We start from the raw sequence: 22,787 nt of genomic DNA, 5'->3' as shown, positions 1-22,787 counted from the left end.
TTTTTTGTTTTTTTTTTTTTATTTACTTCGTTTTTGGATGGCACAGCACCTTTTACAACATTTATGTGGTCCTGACGACAGATCTTATCACGTCATTGTCTAATATTTCTTTGCTCACATGTGGACATGATTCGTTCAACAAATTGATGCACTCGCAAGCTTTGTCATAAATATCATTAACATTTTTCCTCAAAGATAATTCCAAGCAAAGTTTCAAGAGAGAAGAATAAACTTGAGAATAAAAATTCACATTGATTGGTTTGTGCGTTGACATCAACATCTTTACAAGATCAAGAGCCACATCTGTGGTTTTCAAATCAATAGTATTTTCACAGTACTCGCTCAATATTCTAGCTAGTCTTTTGATCTGTTTACCAGAATTGCTAAGTTTCAAAAAATTTTTCAGACTCACCGCATAGGCGTATCGGCATTCGAATTTACTCTGTAACTCCATGTTATCCAGCAAAATAATTAAAACTTCATCATATTTTGTCCATCCAAACTTGTTACCACTGTCGTTGCAGAATTCCATGTTTTCTAATAAATTAGAAATGCAGGCGTATAGAGGAACAATCAACTCAGGTGTCACTTTGTACATCATTTTTTCAAGTGCTTGATAAATCACTTCGTCATGATTGAAATTTCTCAAACATCTGCTTTTTTGACAATGTTCAATAATGATGTTTATACAATCCAAACCAAAGGCCTGATTCTCTGCAACATAGTCATCAAAAATAATCAAAGCTGTTGGAAGAATTTCTGGAACGTGTCTTTTCAACAGAGGCTTTTCCATGCACTCTAAAAGCCACTTGTAGCAGATGACAGCAGCTGGGTAGAACTTCCAAGTGTCATTTAATAACCTTGGCCTCAAAAACATTAATACAGAAACAAATGTATCATCGTCTTTAATTATTTCAGTTATGCTCTCGAGTTTAAAAATTCTACAGAGTCTCGAAATCAATTCATTCGATAATTCAATGCAAGAACTTGTGTTCCATGCTTTTTTAATATGCTGCTCACCAACTATTACCAACACTTTAGTTAGGTGTTTTTTAGTCTTAGTTGTCCATTGACCTTCATTTTGCAACAAATCATCCAACATTGAAATGATGCGGCGTAGGTTGTTTTCTAGATTAAACGTGTAATCTTGAAAGTCCTCTTCCGTACAGGGTCGCACGGTATCTTGCGAAAAACGAGGCACTAATGAACAATCCACTTTTTTTTCAAACTTATCCCAAAATGTAACATCAATTTTCTTTTTATCCATATTTTTTTTTGTTTCGCGTTCTAACCTCTCTAACGGCACGTCACGTCACACACCATCTGCAGACGCTTTAAATTCTTCGACGCGTAAACAGAGATTATTTTTGTGTTTCGCAGTGGCAGCACTGGCTGTTAAATCTGTTATGGGTGTATTCCGCAAATGCTGCCAGCAGTTAAGTTACGTAGGTCGTGGTAACGCCGCATGGTCAGGCAGCGCTAGCGTCAACCTGTACTAACTGTCGGTGGGTTCCGCATGTCAACAAAGTTTGTACAAACTTTGAACAAACTTTGATATTTTTTACTGTTTTCGCTCCCATGCCATCTGATATTTCGGAGTTTGTTGACATGCGGAACCCACCGACAGTTAGTACAGGTTGACGCTAGCGCTACCCGACCATGCGGCGTTACCACGACCTACGTAACTTAACTGCTGGCAGCATTTGCGGAATACACCCATAGTCCGCAGGCTAAGTATACGTCCTTAACCGCCTTTTTCACTAACGTTTAGAGTAATGATTGAGACAATCAATGATTGTATCATGAGTTTTTGTATAAAGTTCAATTTATACAAATAAGTTGGTAAATATAGGCACACATGATTAATATTTAAACATTTTAAGCTGTATAAATATATAACATAGATTCCAAATATGCATTATTACCGCTGGAATATGCTAACAAAACCAAATATCCGTCTTTCTCACCCAGCAAAATAATAGGTATCTGTATAATCCTGTATCAATTTATTGCACACATGCGAAATGTTCAATGACAGTAAACAATGACATAATTTCAAACTTTACTTTTAACTCTTCATTTCACACGTAATTTTACAATGCAATTGATAAATTATTATTCATACAAAAGTATTAATATTCTTGTAGGAGGTCGATTTTCAGGCAAAAGATTATTTGTAAACTTGCCGTAAACAGCACAGCCAATGTCAACTTTTTATTTTCTATCTACACAACTAGTTGCGGCTGGTTTTAGCGTTTCAGATTTCTAAACTAAAAAGTGGCCCTAAAATTCTGAAGGAAAGCTTTAGATATTTTAGGCCCTAGAGCCATGTTGTCAATTATAAACCAGCCGCAACTTACTTGACAGATACAAAATGAAAATTCAACATTTTCTGTGCTGTTTGCGGCAAGTTTACAATTTATCTATTACTCGAAAGTATAAATATATAGGAGGTTAATATTCGTATAAAACATACACTGCAAACTTGCCGCAAGTAGCACAAACATCGTTAATTATTTATTTTGTATTTATTTCAAGAGTTGCGGCTGGTTTATAAGTGACTAAATGGCTCTAGGGCTAAGCTGCCTAAAGCTCTCCTTCAGAATTTCAGAAGCAATTTTTGGCCAAAAAAATCACGACCGCTAGATGGCGCTGATCCTAATGATTATAACTACTTATAGTAGAGCCATTTAATCAATTATAAACCAGCCGCAACTAATTTCGTAAATACAAAATAAATAGTTAAAGATAATTGTGCTACTTGCGGCAAGTTTGCAGTGTATGTTTTATACGAATATCGACCTCCCTTATATTTACACTTTAAGGTAATAGATAAATTGTAAACTTGCCGCCAATAGTGCGAAAAATGTTAACTTTTTATTTTATATTTATCAAATTAGTTGCGGCTGATTTATAAATGATTAAATGGCTCTAGTATAAGTATAGTAATAATCATTCGGATCAGCGCCATCTAGCGGTAGTGATTTTTTTGGCCAAAAATTGCTTCTGAAATTCTGATGGAGAGCTTTAGGCAGCTTAGCCCTAGAGCCGTTTTATCACTTATAAACCAGCCGCAACTATTGAAATAGATACAAAATAAATAATTAACGATGTTTGTGCTGTTTGCGGCAAGTTTACAATTTATCTATTACCCGAAAGTGTAAATATAAGGGAGGTCGATATTGGTGTAAAACATACACTGCAAACTTGCCGCAAGTAGCACAAACATCGTTAATTATTTATTTTGTATCTATTTCAAGAGTTGCGGCTGGTTTATAAGTGACTAAATGGCTCTAGGGCTAAGCTGCCTAAAGCTCTCCTTCAGAATTTCAGAAGCAATTTTTGGCCAAAAAAATCACGACCGCTAGATGGCGCTGATCCTAATGATTATAACTACTTATAGTAGAGCCATTTAATCAATTATAAACCAGCCGCAACTAATTATGTAGATACAAAATAAATATTTAAAGATAATTGTGCTACTTGCGGCAAGTTTGCAGTGTACGTTTTATACGAATATCGACCTCCCTTATATTTACACTTTAAGGTAATAGATAAATTGTAAACTTGCCGCCAATAGTGCGAAAAATGTTAACTTTTTATTTTATATTTATCAAATTAGTTGCGGCTGATTTATAAATGATTAAATGGCTCTAGTATAAGTATAGTAATAATCATTCGGATCAGCGCTAGTTAGGCAGCTTAGCCCTAGAGCCATTTTATCAACAACCCAACGGGTGTTTTCCGCAATCGTCACCAGCAAGTAATTTAAGGTTGCGCTCTATACGCTACCATCAGGTCGGTAAGTCAACTACCTTGAATTAACTGGCGCTCTGTTCCGTAATCTGGCCAGTAAAAATAGCAGACGACAGTCAACAGCGATGAAATCTTGATACGTAACTTTACAGCCTCTGATTTTATCATTCTGGTAAAGAGAGCACGGTGTAAGATGTACGTGAAGTTATGTGTAGTATTTAAAGAAATTACTATTAAGTAATGCCATATGGTCGATTTTATTAAACCATATGAATATCTCTATTTTTAGAGGTCAACTTTTGAGTAAATAATAGACTGTAAACTTGCCGCAAACAGCACAAACTACGTCAACTTTTTATTATCTATCTGTAAAATTAGTTGCGGCTGGTTTGTAATTATCAAAGTAACTTTGCTGTAAATAGCAATAGTTGTTTGGATCAGCGCCATCTAGCGGTCTTTGTTTTTTGGCCAAAAGTGGCTCCTAAAATTCTCAATCAGAGCATTCAGGATTAGAGCCATTTAATTAATTATAAACCAGCCGCAACTCATTATGAAGCTTTAAAATAAAGAAATAACAATACATGTGTTTTAGGCGGCAAGTTTACAATCTATTATCTACCAAAAAATCGACCTGCTATGTGTTTGTACTTTTGAAGATAAATTTTCAAGCATAAGACAGATTGCTAACTTGCCGCCAAAAACACATGTATCGTTATTTTTTGATTTTATAGCTTCATCATGAGTTGCGGCTGGTTTATAATTAATTAAATGGCTCTAATCCTAAATGCTCTGATTGAGAATTTTAGGAGCCACTTTTGGCCAAAAAATAAAGACCGCTAGATGGCGCTGATCCAAATAATTATTGCCACTTACAGTAAAGTCACTTTATTAGTTATAAAACCAGCCGCAACTGATCTTATAGATAGATAATAAATAGTTGACGTGGTTTGTGCTGTTTGCGGCAAGTTTACAATATGTCTTTTACCTATAAATGGACCCTGAAAAGTATAAATATTCCACTTATCTTATACGGCTCATAAAATCTACCATATTTACAAAATTAAAATACTTTAGACCTTTTATCATTAATTCGCGGAAGCACAGCCCTTTTTCTTTCTAGTTTAAATAAACAGCTAACTTATATAATATCTACATACCAAGATTTGTGTTACAGAAATCTTGAACAATGATTAAATAGTTAAGTTAAGTATTAAGTCCAAAAGAGACAACTGAAGAAAAAAAGTTTAAAAAAGAAGTTCAGTTACACAGGAAGAGTCTCCTAAAAATGGAGCATTGGATCTCACTTAATTTAAATTGCTTTACAATTTATCTTTTACCTAAAAATCGACCTCCATACTATCAATATTCTACTTATCTTATATGGCTCATAAAATCGACAATATTTATAAAATTACAATACTCTTGACCTTTTACCATTAACTAATGAAAGAACAGCCCTTCAACTTTAGATTTCCAATAAACAGTTAACTTATATAATATGTACATAACAAGATTTGTGTTACAGAAATCGTAAATCACGATCAAATATACACGTAAATTAATCAGTCGAAAAGAGACAACTGAAGAAAAAAGGTCTTAAAAATAAGCAGCCACACGAAGAGTCTCCTAGGAATGGAGCATCGGACCTCACTAATTGAAAAATACATTTATTACAGAGATGTAAATTTTAAGTGTTATAAGTAAACAAAGAACCCAACCTTCTCTGATCAAGTGAGATCCAATGCTCCACTCTTATATGAGACTTTTCGTGTGACTGTGCTTCTTTTTCAGGCCTTTTTTCTTCGGTTGTCTCTTTAATGGACTGATTAATTTGTGCTTACATGATTTAATGGTAAAAGGTCAAGAGTATTGTAATTTTGTAAATATTGTCGATTTTATGAGCCATATAAGATATGTAAAATATTGATGTAAAAACTTGCCGCAAACAGCCCAAACATCGTCAACTTTTTATCTTCTATCTGTGAGATTAGTTGCGGCTGGTTTATAACTAATAAAGTGACTTTACTGTAAGTAGCAATAATTACTTTGGATCAGCGCCATCTAGCGGTCTTTATTTTTTGGCCAAAAGTGGCTCCTAAAATTCTCAATCAGAGCATTCAGGATTAGAGCCATTTAGTCAATTATAAACCAGCCGCAACTCGTAATGAAGCTATAAAATCAAAAAATAAAAATACATGTGTTTTTGGCGGCAAGTTAACAATCTATCTTATGCTCGAAAATGTATCTTCAAAAGTACAAACACATAGGAGGTCGATTTTTTGGTAGATAATAGATTGTAAACTTGCCGCCTAAAACACATGTATTGTTATTTTTTTATTTTATAGATTCATCATGAGTTGCGGCTGGTTTATAATTAATTAAATGGCTCTAATCCTGAATGCACTGATTGAGAATTTTAGGAGCCACTTTTGGCCAAAAAACAAAGACCGCTAGATGGCGCTGATCCAAATAACTATTGCTATTTACAGCAAAGTTACTTTGATAATTACAAACCAGCCGCAACTAATCTTACAGATAGATAATAAAAAGTTGACGTAGTTTGTGCTGTTTGCGGCAAGTTTACAATCTATTTTTCACTCAAAATTTGAACTCTAAAAATACAGATATTCATATGGTTTAATAAAATCGACCGTATGGCATTACTTAGTAGTAATTTCTGTAATTACTGCAAATAACTTTACGTACATCTTACACCGTGCTCTCTTTACCATCAGAATGATAAAATCAGAGGCTGTAAAGTTACGTATTAAGATTTCATCGCTGTTGACTGTCGTCTGCTATTTTAAGTGGCCAGATTACGGAACAGAGCGCCAGTTAATTCAAGGTAGTTGGCTTACCGACCTGATGGTAGCGTAGAGCGCAACCTTAAATTACTTGCTGCGGTGACGATTGCGGAAAACACCCGTTGGCATTGACGACCCTACACTTATCGGTTTGAAATTTCGAAATCATTTCGTCAGTAGTTTTATTTTTAAACAATACTAATTAATTCCTAATGCCTTAATAAAAAATAACACCAAATAGTTTGAATAGAAAAAGTAACTGGTAGCGGTAAACAAAACCTTTTATGATAATTAAATATCTTGATACAGTTTTAAAAATACACTGTTAACTGAATAGAAATTCAAATTGTTTGTTTACCGTACAAGTACGTATATAAGTATGGTTATAAAAAATTACATACAAAATACAAACATAAGATACCGAGACACAGAAGTAAGAGGTTACGTTACGATGCATGTATGTGTAGGTGTATAGTACATGTTTGAAAAACTCTCACTGCACAAGTGCACAGTGCACACTGCAGCAGTACTGCATAAGTCATAGAGGTATAAGAATAGAGGGGAAAAGCGCTATACTAACCCATTAGCGGCAGCGACAGCATAACTAAGTGAAACGGGGCATCTGTCCTTGTTGCCAAAGCCACGTTATTGGCTACTTCTTCGTTCTGGATCCTACAGTTGATTCAATCTCATGTATGACTCGACCAATAACACAACTGCCAGACAAAGACAGATGCCCCGTTACGTAGCGAATTCTGCTGTCGCATATCACGTCCCCTTTTCTCCTCTATTCTTATACCTCTATGGCATAAGTGCATATGCATGAACAGAACGTGTTGCAACATACCTATATTATGAAGCCGGAAGAATTTGGAGGGAAACATCTGATTCGGAGAGCAAAGCTATACTTAGGATGACGTACTTCGTGACTACAAAGAAGTAGAAGAATATACCTACGTATCAGTGTTTTGTTCTGATAAAGCCAAGAGACTTGGAGACGTGCGAGTTTATATATTAATTGCTGTAACCGTCGAATGAAATACAAGATGGATGTATAAGTAAGATAACAACTACTTATTTTTGTTAGACTTGGCAGGAAGTTTAGTTCTGTGTTGCCCTAATATATTCTTTGATATCAACAAGTGCATTATAAGAAAAAAGTATTTTTTACGAAACAAGTGACACAGCGAACAGAAGATTTTTGTTGCATGTGCATTCACCTCAAATTCGAGTGAAAATGTCGAGAAGGTCAAGCTTGGCTCAGTTGAACGCGATGTCAACTAGAAAATCAACGACCGATTCTGACAATGCAAATATTAGAGGAAGAAGAAACGTCACAAAGTGCCTGGTGCAACGTCAATCTGCGCCGTTGGCCGGTAAAACGAAAATTGCCGCGTGTTCGTCGTACAACGTCAAACGGGGGAAGGTACCAAGACGGTCAGAAAAGCCACATCCCGCAATGTCTAACAACACGGATTCTACCACGAATTTGTCGGAAAGAGAAAAATGTAATGCGATAGCCTTGAAACAAGAAATTCACGAGTGGAGACGGCAGGAAGCCCTCAAAAGCAGAGTCAAACAAGTGCTTGGCAAAGCCTACAGCTCAGGTAAAGGCTCAAAAGATAATTGAAAGTTTGTTTCTGGTATTGTTTGTGCAATTATCAATTGAACTTGAATCCTTACATTTAAAAACGTTAATATTAATCGAAATCGAAAATTAATCCACTGAAAAAAGTTAATCGAACAGTTATAAACATTCTTCAATAACATCGATTTCAGTCATTGTAAAATGTTTCCTGATTGTTGTTTTTCATCTACAATGTCTGTCAGTTTTGCATTATCACATAAATTAGTGATTGCATTGGTAGCAATTTTCTTACGAAATAAGCATAACATTAGTCGTTAGTGCAAATTCATCATTCAGATTTGTATTGGGAAAAAAATGTAATTAATAGATTTTTTAAATTTTAATTTCTCATAATAAAACTAGACAACGACAATAGAAAACAAGTCTTTTAACTTTACTTAAAAGATGAAAGTCAATTTAGAAGTTAAACTGAAACAAATTTTAAAAATTACTAGATCTCTACCTTGCCAACAGATTATGACATGTATTGATTTTTTCAATTGGAAGATATTAAATATGAAAAAGCTAATCGTTTCATTGTAAATTTTATGAACATGAAATTTTCTACTACGATTTATTGTATGAAATACCAAGAAAAAATTAAATTAAAAGTTATTTTATGTGAAACATCTGATGAGACGTTGGAAAGCTATTGTTTAATAATTTTAACTTAATGAAAAAACGTGAATGTTTGAAAAGAGTTTGAATAGACCTCTGTTACAATAATCTTTGAAAACTTATTTACAATAGTAAATTTGATATTCTTTACCATCTTATGAGCCACAAGCTAACACTAGCCGAAATAGCTCAGTTGGGAGAGCGTTAGACTGAAGATCTAAAGGTCCCCGGTTCAATCCCGGGTTTCGGCAATATGTTTTTGTTTTTATTCTTAAAAAATTCTTATTTGCAATTTTGTTTATGGAATATGTTATTTAACCCAAAATTTTATCTTTCAGACACAGAAGATGATAGAAAAAAGAAGTTTGTTGATGCAACCAGTCTTTTGCAAGCTTTTAATAATGACAAAGAAAAGACAATGGCAGTAAACACGTAAGTTTTTTATAATTTACTTAGCTACACATGTTTCTTATGTTCATTGACAGCATTTTAAAATAAACTATTGAGATCATTACAATTAATGTTCTTTAAAACGTTGATTATATTGCACACAGTACTTACACTCGTTAAAAATAATTCAAAATTCATTTAACCATAGTATAAAACATTTCTTCTGTAAAATGTTTTACTATGTGCTGAGCTTCCAAAGAATTATGAGACACTTTGGTAGGGCAGTCTTGACTAAAAATTGCTACGCCTAAACAATACTTTTTCTTCCAAAGTATGTCTACAGGGTTTCTTATGGTTAAAAATTAAACCTAAAACTTCTACCTGTTCATTGAATTTATTTTAATTTCAATTTATGTCATGCACAAACAAAGTGATCATATTAGAAGCTTAGATTTCTGAGATGAAGCAAACAACTTGTTTGTTTAAATATTTACTAGCATTTTTGATACTTGAAGTATAGATTTTCAGTGTCAAGTATTTGTTTTAAACAGATAATTATTGTTTTGCAGTTAAAAAAAATAACTAAGTAAATATTGAAACAAAAAATTGTTTTCTGTTTAAAAACAAATTCTTGACACTGAAAATCGATACTATACATATCAAAAATTCATTAAAACTACAAAAAACAATTAACAGAGTTTGCAGCCCATAACAGGCAATGTATACTCGTGTTATCCAGCATCACCTTCTTCTTGCCATGCAGGTAGCACTATTTTAGATTACTGCACATAGTGAATATAAATAAATCTATCAATGTGAGTACCTTGTTGTACATAAGTTCTGATTAAAGCTATTAAAGTTATTTGAACGAGTATTGCCATTCTTTCACATATATTTATATGATCACTTGTATCTCGAACAGAATAACGATTAATTTCAAGACCTGTAGTATACTAATTAAGAAATTGCCTACACTCACAATATAGTCAAGCTGCAGTAAGCACTGTCTATAAATAATTTCTAACAAAGTCAACTTATCCCAGCTAAAAACAAGTATTAAATTAAAAAAAAACTCCACATTACCTAATGTGATAAATTCTTAACCTATAACTGAGTATTAGAACATTTACCACACACGTGATATAAAATATTATCTTTTGTTACGAGTAATGTAATAGCGTGTCTGTGACATAACACTTCATCATAACAATATAAGAGCTTAGTAAAATCTGAAAAAATTACCTATATTTTTTACATGTTAAAATGATAGAAATTAAATTAATTTATCATGATACATGACGTTCACTACTTAATGAGAAGAGAGAACCAAAATTGTAGGGGCCAAAAAATTGAACGTCGTTGTTTACCACTAAATTAATAATTAAAAAAATTAAGGTGTCAACAGCACGCGGGGTTCCTAAGCGGTCACCCATCCAAGTACTAACCGCGCCCAATGCTGCTTTACTTCGGTGATCGGACGAGAACCGGTACATTCAGCATGGTATGGACGTTGACGGGGGTTGATCTTTTATTTGAGATTCTAATTGGGCCATAAGTAACTCGTTCTTCGAAGTGTCAAGAATGTGCGTTTACTCTTATGTTTTTTCGATAAAATAGCTAAGGTAAAGTACCCTCTATTCGGACACATAATTTTAGGTAATCCAATATTTCTAAATTCACAAAAAAATTAGCTGTTTTTGCGAAAAAGACGGTTGACATATAGATAATAAAGTAATTTTTCTGTCACTTAAAAAAAAAAAAAAGTTCTGTGTGACCGTGTGATCATTGTTTAAAATAATTATAAAGATTCAGTCTCAAAACCCCTATATTCGGACAATGCATTTCTAAATAGTCCGAATATAGGTCCTGTTACGACGTAGGGACCATAATCCGGACAGTCGTGAACATTGAGAAAATGAGGTTATGGCAGATCTTTGTATACAGTTATATTTTACTTTAATGGCTTTAATTTGTTAAATAAATGCAAAAAACAAACTATTACTGTATTTTACTACATAGTATAACCATTTCTTTGCACTTGTAAGCAAGTGAATTGCTGGATTATGTGTGTCCGAATATGGGGTACAGTTTCAACCGTAGTATCTTATTTCCGGACAGCAGCCAAACACAAAAAACCTCGATTTGCAAGAAAAAACATTTATTTTAAGTAATGAATTATCAAATTAATTCGACGTATGTTGTAACTATCCTAAATCAATTCGATACTGTAGATTACAAATAAATTTTTTCATTCAGAAATTGTAAAAAAATTATGTAATTTATTATCGCTGCTGTCCAGATATAGGTCCGAACAACACTTTTGTCCGAATACAGGGTAATTTACCTTACAGCTGCTGAATAAATAATTCATAAAGCTATGCAATTAAAGTAACCTTATCGATAAGGTAGGAAACTTTAATTATTTCCAGACTGCCTCTAGTACCGGGTAAAATTAAAAAAAAAATCCATGTGTTATATTAAAAAAAAAATTTGTTAAAAATGATACACTACGTTCATTACTTAATGAGTCACCTCAGAGAGAGAATCAAAATTGTAAGAGCCAAAATAATTTAAGGTCGTTATTTACGACTAAAAAAAAAAAATTTTTAAAAAAAGGGTGCCAACAGCACGCGGGGTTCCCAAGCGGTCACCCATCCAAGTACTAACCGCGCCCAATGCTGCTTGACTTCGGTGATCGGACGAGAACCGGTACTTTCAGCATGGTATGGACGTTGACGGGGGCTGTTTTTACATTTGATCATTTTAATGGGGTAAAGTGCGAGGTGCCATGTTAATTTGAGGGTTGATAGCTACAAAATGATCTACTCTCTAAATTTGAAATAGCGCAAATTTCATTATTTACGGAAGTAAATAAGATCTTTACTTTTAAAATTGTGAATAGTAACTAATTTTTAAGTTGAAAAATATTTTCACTATTTCAAAAAGTGAAAAGTCATAGATATTCACTATTTACAAAGTGAAAATTGCTTATTTCACTTTTTTTAGTCAAAACAGCTTAGTCGTGTCTCTGCCACCGAACGAGCAAGGTTAAATCTGACCATGAGTGTGTTTTAACAACTGTTTTGATGCCATAAAAAATACGATATTATGTTCAAGTATCATTATGATGTCGCGTGTATTTAGTAATACAAGAAATTTAATTTACAGATAGTTACTTGTGTTGGTAGTGTTGTGTGTGTACAAATATAATACTAATAAGTAATGTTAAGTGTAGAAAAAGCATGTAACGTATTTAAGTTTTGTTCTGTGGAAGTTTCTAGTGGTGGATCAGTGTACTTGAACGTAAGTAGCATTGTGGTAGTTTATACAACAGTGCGAGTACTGCAAGTGACTAACCTTTGGCGTGGATGAAACAAAGTGTCGTTTGTTAATGTGTGGACTCGACTAATCATTACTTTCCATTAACAGCTAGAGCTAGAAAGAGAGAGAGAGGACAATTCTCTTCTACTTATGGTCGCTGTTGTGTTGTCATCATTTTTATGATTATTTTCTTTATAGTTGTATGATATTATTAATTTCACTATTTGAGATAGTGAAACTATCCACTAGTTTAAAAGTGAACCATTTCACTTTCAAATAAGTGAATATTAACTAATCATTTAGTTTATATTCACTGGTTGAAATAGAGAGTATAACGGTTTATTTGATTGTTGATGAATCATTTTATTTAATTACACACGTAGGTACGCATGAAATGGACGTACGTTAGAATAATACGTGTTCCGGATCAATCAAGCATAATATAGTTTAAAGTGAAATAAGTTTTTTCGTCTTGTATGTGTAGTAAAGTATGAAAAATGCATTCGAATATAAATGACAAGCGTTGACATATTAAAAAAAAGTTGTTTTGTTTTTTAAAGAAGTGTGCGTTTTCCTCAGTTCAGAAAAAATACTGAAGCTGTTAAGATTAAATTAGTTGTTTTAATAAAGTTTTCGTTTTCAAAAAGAAACATCTTTTGCCTTCATCTCTCGTCTTTTGGAGCTCGGTAGTTTTGTTAGCTATATTTTTTGGTGCATCGGCCGGGAAACAAAACCTGTTAGTCGCGCAAAAGAAGCAGAGATAAAGAGAAAAACAGAAGCGCCATTGGGAATTCGTCGGAAGCCATCACGATTTCCACCCGCAAGAATGGAAGAGTCAAGTTCAATCTTGGTGATTCCTGTTTTATTCTACAGATTTTTATTTCCTATGTATTTTTGGTAATCACAGGTCGAATTTTTGTAAGTACTCAAGCATGCTCTTGGCCGTGTTCTTTCAAGCAGTCTAATTCTTTCCAAGGTGTGGGCACTTTGGTTAAACCATATTGGTGTTGCGTAGTTTAATCAAAAGAGATAAGCCTAACAATAATGCGCTGCTGAGATGGTCTCCAAACGGCCAGATAAGTATCTGCCTCCGTGGCGCAATTGGCTAGCGCGTTCGGCTGTTAACCGAAAGGTTGGTGGTTCGAGCCCACCCGGGGGCGTTTGTTTTTGCCTTTGGTACTCATAAGTGTTGAATTTCGTTTACTAAAACTATTTCATACGATTCAAAGATTCGGAGGATATACAATCACCATTCATTAATCAGTTTTCATAAGTGGGTATTAGTACATTTTTTGGTCAATGATGGCGTTAACTAAAGTCCTGAGAATGATACTAGTTTTTGATGCACCAATATTTTAATTTTACAATAAAATTTCAATGCTATAAAATGGTGTTGTCAATACAAATTTGAGGTTATGTACCTAATTTTATGAAAACAAAATGATTATATTATTAATTAGCCAAGTATGAATACAGTTTCATAAACCTGGATCAAATATTTAAGGTTATGTCTCTTTTTATACGCATTGTCAAACTAAAATGATTAAGCACCTTTTTAATTAGATAGTAGTCGCAATAAGTAATTATTTTGATTGTTCCAAGATCTGGTATTTTTTTGATTTAAAATATTTGCTTTTTCTTGATAAATACTTAAAAGATTTACTTACTTTATTATTTTTTAATCTTGAGTTAAATTTTTTCAGTGACTGATTAATACTACTTTCAGTATCAGTTTTTATATAAGTTTTTTACAAGCCCATTTTCCAACGGCTTTTAATGTGGAGTAGTTCTAACAGCCGTATATACTAAACGTTACTTACATAACTGTTTTTTTTTTTTTAATAATAATAAATGAAATGTTTAATGTGTAACATTTCACTCATTATTAATAACATAACCTAGTTAGGATTGAGATTTACTCGACTTTCCGTCTCTTTCTTTTGGTTACAAAAAGATTAGGAACCGGTTTTTTCAGTCGTAAATGGCACGGTGATCCTTAACTTGTGAATCCTCCTTCTTTTCCTCAAATCAAGAGAAAGAAAAATAATTTTAAAAAATACAATTTATTGTGCTGACTTGCTTGATGGCTTCGCAAAGTACTGTAAAGATTTTACTACTCGTAAAGTACTATAGAGATTTTATTACTCTGAATAAAACATGTGATTGAAAGTATTCAATTTAATTTTTGAGTTGAGGTTACAACTTTTTTAGTTATCGTTTCTTTACAAAGCGTTTGACTTGAATCTTTGAATAGTAATGTCATTTAAAACCATAATGAAAATTAGATACAAGCCAATGAACTTGAAAATTATAATTATCTTTATGAGAAAAAATCGTTAAAAATTTAATTAAACGTTTCAGCAACATTTAAATAGACTATCATTTTTCTAAAAGTAGTATTAGTGATGTCTCTAATTTATCTTGACGTAATCACTAAAAAAAAAATTGTATGATTATAATTTCTCAAACGTTTTATTATATCAAGTTAAAACGTGTAAAGAAAAAAAATACCATTATCTGAGGTACAGTAGCACCGCAGTATCATCAGATTAAAGGGTACGTCACTATCAAGTTGAAAAAGAAAGGAGTATACAGCGAGGCACCAGCTGGATGCAGCCAGGTGTTATAGCGCGTATGCATAAAACCATTACACAGGCGCAGTACCTTTGATTTATACATAATCTATACGAATATAAGTTCATAGTTATCGTGTCAAAACTAGGACTCACTTGTCCTAGTGGAGGCATTCTGGATAGTCAAGACCAATAATCTGAGTTGTGTCAAATGTAAAGATTATAATCACTTTGTTCTTTGATTTTAATACCGTAAAGCACTATGAGTTCTTGCAATCTGTGACAAGAAAATTTGTATAGCGTTTGCATAACGATTATGAACCTGCTCACACACGTCGTTGCTTGTTTTTGAATTTGTGGCAAAAATAATTCGGTTATATGGCGCCAGTTTCCATGTGAGATACACATAGTCCTGTGTAATTTTTCTGTTTCCAAAAATCAATGAAGCCCTAAAAATCTGTCGTTTTACAAGCGTAGATGAGCTTGAAAGTGTATTGCTGAAATATCTCAAAGCTATCCCAAAAATCAAGTTTCAAAAGTGTTTTGGGTGATAAATGTATATGATATGGGAATTATCATATTGAAATTAGTCGCCTCAATTCGAGAAACGGGACGTTATAAACATAAAGTCATCAAAAATCATCGCATTGATTGTCATTGCAATCCCATTGTTCGGGAAAAAATATAGACGAATCTTCAATAACACTTGAAACTTGAAGCTTGTCACGTGGCTTGGTGCACAATGCAAAAACCAGGAGTCAATTAAAAAGACCAAATTTTCCCTCGTCCGAGGGTTTTGCACTTCTTTTGTATTCCCCGCGTGTACAGCTAAGCTCGAGCACGAGCATATTAGTATTCGCCGGCCGTACCGGCAGATGGGACGAATGCCCGACACGTCTTAAACTAGCGAGCACCCTCGGAGTGGCTCCCTCGATCGATCCGGCATCCAAAGAGCCATGGTGCATGGTGCGAACCGCGCGGCGGCAGTTTCCGTAAAATACTTACCCACCAAGTGGGCAAACTTGAGATTCTTCCGCTCTTGTCTCAAGCTATATATACCTCTTCATTTTTATTGTTCGCGGCTCGCCTTCCCCCTGTCCTTGGCTAATGGAGAAAACGCGCAGTGAAAATCGAAAAACTTGCGCGAGAAATGGGACGAATGAGAATGAGACGGCGAATTTCGTGAATCGCCACAAGCTCCGTAACGGCAGTTTCGTGTGAGGATATTGGTTTTGTGATGTGAATGGGTAAGTGATTTTACGTGCACGAGTTGAAAATTTGCTTTATTCGGGCACGAATGCGATTTTAATGCGAAAAACATAATACATCAGGTTTGTGTTTCGGGTATTTTTCTTTACATATTGTGGCTGATGTAAAAATTAAAATTCGAAATTTTGGATTGTTGCCATCGATAGAAAATCCGGAAACTGATTACTTTGATATAAGTATTGTATATTAATATCATAATCTTTTGTAACATAAAAAATGCACGGTTATTACGACTTTGTACCCGACGAAAATAAATTTTTCTATAAACTACTTATTTACTGCAACATTTAAAGCTCAGGAATCCTTGTAAAAAAAAATTTATTAAAAATCAACAAATAAAAAATTGTAAAAGAAACTGAAACAAATAAGGTTGAATTATTTCCACTGTACTGGCCTTGAGTGGATAACGAAATCGCGCCCCCACTGGGCACTTTGAGAACGATTGGTCGTCATTAGAAAAGGACAGTACTATGAATTGATTTCCACTTTCCACATGCTTGTAGAAAAGATACATTTAAGGGTTGGCCACCTGGTGAATGCAGCCGGAAGCTCGATTTCATAATAATTACTTTTTCTAATCACGACCAATCGTTCTCAAAGTGCCCAGTGGGGGGTGCGATTTTGGAATTGCGCTCGAACCCAATAAGAGTGAAAGAAGTAGGAAGGGCTAGGACCCATACATGTCATGCATTTTAAAACTCTTATATGCATCAAGATAAGGTGCGTGCTTGCAATACACATTGGTCGTGTGCGTATATGTACGCTGCTCGCTGAAGCTTTGAATACCGTATGGTTGCATGTACTTCGTTTTACCATTGGCTTTATTTAAACAGTCTGTAAAATACCTCAAGTGTAGTGAATACATGGCAATACCATCCATGTATGAGAAAAATTCGATGCACACACAGACTTTTTTTCGTTAAATGTGTCTCTCTACTATCTCGTCGAAAACTCGTACGCAATTCTAAGCGCGTCGGGAGAGGGCAGGAAACGTTATGCGTACACGTGACTCGCATTTTCGCTCTAGCATTACGACGGCTCTTTGGCTTCCCCTCCCCCTGTCTCTCGGCTCAACTAAGTATCGTCGTGGTTAGACCACGTGTTTGGATTTTTAAGAACGAGCCTGGGCAAATAACAAAGTATTCGCCAATTAGGTACAAAGGCAAATATCGTGCGTACATGCGAAGAAAGGTAAATGCCATTTGCACTTTCCGTTTGTGATTAATGCAATATATGGTGAGAGTATGGTTGAACCCTTAACTACCGGCGATATTTATAACATAGAATGTTTATGAATATTCTGAAAATAAAAAAATTAACACTTCAGGGGTCTAATTGCGTGCTTCTATATACGCCATACGGTTCGAGATTTACCGTCACACCACCACCTTATGACGAAAACGTAACAGAAAGTTGACTTTTTGATGTTCAAAGATGTAGTATGACAGTAATTCACGAAAGCTATTGCGTATATCAAAGCACGCAATTAGACCCCAGTATTGGTTTTTATTTCTGAAACGTCTGACAGAGAATATAAATATCTCAATGTAAGCTCATAATTTTCGAAAAGGTCATCACATTTACTCGTGAAGTTTAATTAATCAATAGATGAGTATCGACAACCAAAAATATTAGGAAAACATAAGAACATAATTACGATTAACTAGATATGTTAGTGTAGAAAATGCACCATTTAATAGTTTACGTGATGCGTTGTATTGGAGTCATTCTTCCACATTCATGGGATTGAATGATTTCTTTACATTTTACAACGTCTAAAAAATCTAGAAGCTTACCAACATTGAATACATTAATTACTTAACGAGACAATTAGAAGAGAATCGTAGAATCAAATATTTGAAGACCCACATATCGTAAGGGGTGCTTAAGTTGAAAATAATGATAAAAAAAAAAAAAAAAAAAAAAAAAAGGGTGTCAATTGCACGCGGGGTTCCCAAGCGGTCACCCATCCAAGTACTAACCGCGGCTGCTTGACTTCGGTGATCGGACGAGAACCGGTACTTTTTTTTTTTTTTTTTATAAAAAGTTTTTTATTGACAAAATACATATTTACGGTTATGGATTGAAAAAAAAAAATAGAAAAAAATCCTCTTATATAAATATTAATTACAGAATGGTTCATATACGCTTGCTGTAATAATTTAACAATTTGTATGTCATTCATATATCGGATTTCAAGTTTGAATTTGGCGCTTAATATCAGTTACTTGTTTTGTTGGGAAACAATTGCTTGCTACATGTCCAAGGCGTTGGCATTTCTTACATTGTGGCAAACAATTTTTTTTTATCGGTTTCCATTTGATGGCTTGATACAAGATCTTTTTAATACTCATGAGATTCTCTATTGCGCTGTTTGTGCTCAGTTGAATTAAAAATAGTCTGGGTCCCTTGGTTGGCTGTTGTTTAACATTTAGTATCATGATGTCTTCGATGTGTAGCCTTTCAATTTCTTCTTTGATTTCCTCTGTAGAGGTGTCATCGCTTAATCCTCTTAGTACAATGGATCTAGCTTTAGCATCTTTTGGCGTGAATGTGAAAAATTGGATATTCTTGTCATCTAAAATGTTGCATATCTCTGTGTGTTGATATGTGTCTTCAGGTTGGATGCTACATTTGTTATTCGCTCTGTTTTTAATTACAAAATCAGCACATCTCTTGTCTTTTTTTAAGATTTCAATCAGTCGTCTGGTGGTACAGTTCTCTACCATAATAAGCGGTGCATTTGCTTTTAAGTCAAGCTTGTTGCTTTCTGAGATCTTCTCTTCAGTATCACGATCTTAATCCTCAAGACTTTCAGTTTCATCAGTTTCCATTTGCTTCGTTGAGGTTTCAGTTAGATGTATTTTTTCCAGTTCTTTTCTTTGATCGTTGTTTGAGGAGTTTTTTTTTTGTTTATGTTGGTAAATGTTGGTTTATATTTTGAAGCCGCGTTGAGGTTAGCTAGATTTTGTATCTTGCGGACCAGTATTTTAGATTTATTGTCCAATTCTCTAAAAATTTTTTTGTCTATTTTAGTTATTTTGCTGGTATCCATTTGTGTTTGTGAAATGGATCTTTTCTTACTTGTAAAATCCTTTTTCGTGTGTTTGTTTTCCTCGTTGAGGTTATGTTGTTGGTCCATGTCGGGGTAGGAGGCGTTTATTGCCCCTCCCCGACAATGATATAAAGAAAATCTAGCGATGGCACTAATCTCAGTTTTTTTGCCTTTGCCTAGCAGTTTATAGTGTAATTTGCCAATCGTGAAGCCCGGGGCGTCTAATAAGAGGATCGCTCTCTTAGCATGCGTGTCCGATCGATGCAAACCATCGGACGGTACTGTACGAGAACCGGTACTTTCAGCATGGTATGGACGTTGACAGGGGATCTTTTTATATTTGATCATTTTAATAGGGTAAAGTGCGAGGTGCCATGTTAATTTGAGGGTTGATAGCTACACAATGATCTATAACGGTTTATTTAGTAGTACCCTTTCAATTGTTGATAAATCATCGCCAACAAAACTGCATCATTCTTGATGCCACGTAGTTCTTCGTTAGTTTTTGTTAGAGCTTGAAAAGTGACGCACGTTTGTTAACGGTTGTTTAGTAAGCAATGTTCCTTATTATTGGCTGCTAAAATGTGTAAAATGTAGTAGTTGCCAGGAGTTACGATGAGATTTCTTTAACATAAATACTAACTTTATCGTTGTCGAGTTGTTTCTCATACGTAATTTGTTTGTCGTTATTGTACATTTTAGTCGTTACAGTTGGTTGAATATCACCTGATAAGTAAAATAATAAGTAAATAATTAAGATATTATTTTACAATACTTTTCTAATTCGAATTTATGTGTTAAAACTTGTCTAAACATATCTAACATGGAGAATACTAGAGACATAAATCGAGACTCTCCGAAAATTATATTAATTTTTACTCTTTAAAATTTAAAATATTTTTTTAAACATTATCAAATGAGTTAGTAAGTATTTTCATTACTCGTATCAAATCTCGTTGACATGTGTCAGAGTTAAGTGTTATAATGGCACAATCTTTTATTGACGTTTTTATCTTATCAGCATATGTTTTTAATCGTCATATGTGTAATTATACAACGTCTTATCACTCGTAAAATATTTTTCTGTAAGTAAATAATAATAATAATAATAACAATAATAGTAATAATAACGATGATAATAACAATAAAGATTATTACGAAAAATATCATTTAATTATTTACATGTGACATTAACAATAAATTGTTCCAAGTAACTAGTGAGTTTTTAGTGTATATCCAGTACAGAGTTAATGTTTTTAAAAATAACTTTTAAAATACCTTATCGATTTTTGATATTTAGCCGTTTAATCGGTAGATTATTAGACTTTTTACATAAATAGTTTAATTTAAGAAGAAAATCATTTTCCGGCGTATTCATGTATTAGATAAATTGTAATATATAATAAAAAAATGAAATGGTATACTTAATGAAGTTATACAAGTTCTGCATCTTTCTTTGAATAACAATTGAAAAAAATCTTTCAACAAAACTAACCCAAATATTTATTTTTTATTTTGAGAAATAATTAAATGTGAAATATTAACTACTCAAGTAATTCAACAAAAAAATAAAGAAAAAAAAAAAAAAAATTTTGACCCCACATCATATTCTTCGATAATTTTTTTAGTTAAAAAAAACTAAAATAATGTTTAAGATGACCGGTTGTAAAAAAAAAAAAAAAAAAAAAAAAAAAAATTACCATTAATCTCTTGGTGTTAAGAATTTTTATGAACGCACTCTGCATTACTGACAAAACTATATTAATAATTTTTCTTTCAACGATCAGAATAAGTATATCAAAAATCATCAAAACATCGATATAAATTTTTCCCCGTTGATAAGTATTTCTGACGCAATGTAAGTTGGAAAAAAACTACAATCCTCAGAAAAAAAAAAAAAAAAAAGAAAAAAATCAAAAGATTAGCAATTTAGAGAAAAATCTAAGCGTCTTGTCCTTTGCTAACTACCAGAAACATGTTTCATCGAAGGCAAGGTAATTGACCACAAATTTTCGAGAAACACGAGAACCATCCGGATCTTTTGCCGTGCTCCTCCACGTGAAGCCTTTCTCTTTCAGTTTCTCGTGTATAGCCTCCACTTCGCGCAAACTGCAGGCAGTATCTTCCTCGACGTGCACGCTATCTCCGCCCGCGGAGTCCCAAGGCCGCGAGTACCGCACATTATCGGCCCCGATCGAGCAATGCCTTCTCCTCCTTCGTCTTCTTCGCTCCTTCGACTCGTGACGCGCGAGCTGTTTATACTTGCGATCCGCGAGTTTGCACGACTGCGAGACCGGGAATGACCTTGAATTCTACTGGTTCTTTCTCGGCTCATTGTTGTGCTCGGGCCCCACTGCTCTTGAGAATCGTTTTATCCCTGCGAGAAAGGTTTTACTTACTCTGTCATGCTCATTCTCGAGCAACGTGGCCTTTAAATCGCGCTCGAGCCCTGCTACTATACACACGTCGGACAAGTACAGAAAACATTCGCAAAGTGATCGGTAAATCTGTTCGATACGATTTTCTCTCAACTGCCTTGTTTTTATGGTGATTATAGATACGTTGTAGGTACGTTTTGTCCGCAAATAGCAAATGTACTATTCTAGAAAAAAAATTTAATTTTTTTCCAAGATTTCCCATGGTTTCCTATGTTAATTTTCTTTATCTTCCTTTAATTACTTGAACGTATCGAAGTAACGACTTGTTAAATTTTTATCGTATGGTCATTCATTTCTTCAACTCGCGATAAGCCATCAGTATCTATTTTTGTGTTGTTTGTATTTTTTTTTTTTTTTTTTTTTTTTGTCGCTCAACCTTCCAAGACGTCAAACCGCGCGCGCATCCGAATGCAGCGATAAACGCGATTTAAAGATTAAATGGCTTGCAAGTACACACACGTACTAATGTCTTTAGATCAGATTAACGGATACATTGCACGTGCATTGTAAGCCGGCAGTTTGTAGGTAACAATTTAACAATGAATGAATGGAAAATAAATTGTTGCTGCTGTGGCGCGCCAACTCGTGCAACCCCGGCGTTGTTGTCTTCGAGTTACCTGGTTCCCCCTTCCTTACCTCGTCTACTCCAGTATATAGACCGAACAAAAGGGGGATGGCAGGAGATTAAAGTCCCTAATACCGCGAACTCGCTGAATAATTCATCGCGTATTTTGCCCTGCCACCGCGCAAATGGATGCATCGGGAAGGAGAAGCGCACAAAGTCGCGACTTTCCCAACGTGTGTGTATGTATGGACGCGCACACTCGGCACATCCCGCAGGGAGACTCTCTTGAGAAAGAGCCACACGTGTATCCTTCAGCTGCACGCGAGTATAAGATCCCTCTTTCGCATTCTTTCGGCTGTTGCTTCTCCGTC

General features: G+C 34.3%; 2 protein-coding genes and 4 non-coding genes across 6 annotated transcripts in view; 3 read left to right on the top strand and 3 right to left on the bottom strand.

The window, feature by feature from the left end:
• Positions 1-31: 31 nt before the first annotated feature.
• LOC106646321 (uncharacterized) lies at positions 32-1,374 on the bottom strand. The gene is made up of 2 exons (XM_089590246.1): positions 273-1,374; positions 32-188 (listed from the first exon to the last, which is right to left on the bottom strand). Exons 1-2 carry the CDS (start codon positions 1,265-1,267, stop codon positions 62-64), a joined length of 1,122 nt encoding a protein of 373 aa, XP_089446372.1. The 5' UTR covers positions 1,268-1,374; the 3' UTR covers positions 32-61.
• A 6,092-nt stretch (positions 1,375-7,466) lies between these two features.
• Positions 7,467-22,787, top strand: part of LOC149375062 (uncharacterized) — a 92,972-nt gene continuing 77,651 nt past the window's right edge. The window contains exons 1-2 of the mRNA XM_089590186.1: positions 7,467-8,167; positions 9,144-9,237. Of these exons, the coding sequence (XP_089446312.1) occupies positions 7,798-8,167; positions 9,144-9,237 (464 nt within the window). The 5' untranslated portion in view covers positions 7,467-7,797. The remainder of the gene's footprint in view (positions 8,168-9,143; positions 9,238-22,787) is intronic.
• On the top strand, positions 8,984-9,056 carry TRNAF-GAA (transfer RNA phenylalanine (anticodon GAA)). The gene has a single exon. It is a non-coding gene; the product is annotated as a tRNA-Phe (tRNA).
• Positions 10,592-10,710, bottom strand: LOC111643111 (5S ribosomal RNA). The gene has a single exon (XR_002759648.2). It is a non-coding gene; the product is annotated as a 5S ribosomal RNA (ribosomal RNA).
• On the bottom strand, positions 11,814-11,932 carry LOC149375063 (5S ribosomal RNA). Its single transcript, XR_016292926.1, has one exon. It is a non-coding gene; the product is annotated as a 5S ribosomal RNA (ribosomal RNA).
• Positions 13,603-13,676, top strand: TRNAN-GUU (transfer RNA asparagine (anticodon GUU)). Its single transcript has one exon. It is a non-coding gene; the product is annotated as a tRNA-Asn (tRNA).

Source organism: Copidosoma floridanum, unplaced genomic scaffold (assembly GCF_036245765.1).
Source record: "Copidosoma floridanum isolate Cflo_tuat_1 unplaced genomic scaffold, Cflo_Japanese_pri ptg000012l, whole genome shotgun sequence".
Lineage (NCBI taxonomy): Eukaryota > Metazoa > Arthropoda > Insecta > Hymenoptera > Encyrtidae > Copidosoma > Copidosoma floridanum.
The sequence above is the reverse complement of the archived record's forward strand: the minus strand, read 5'-3'. Positions and strand labels throughout refer to the sequence as shown.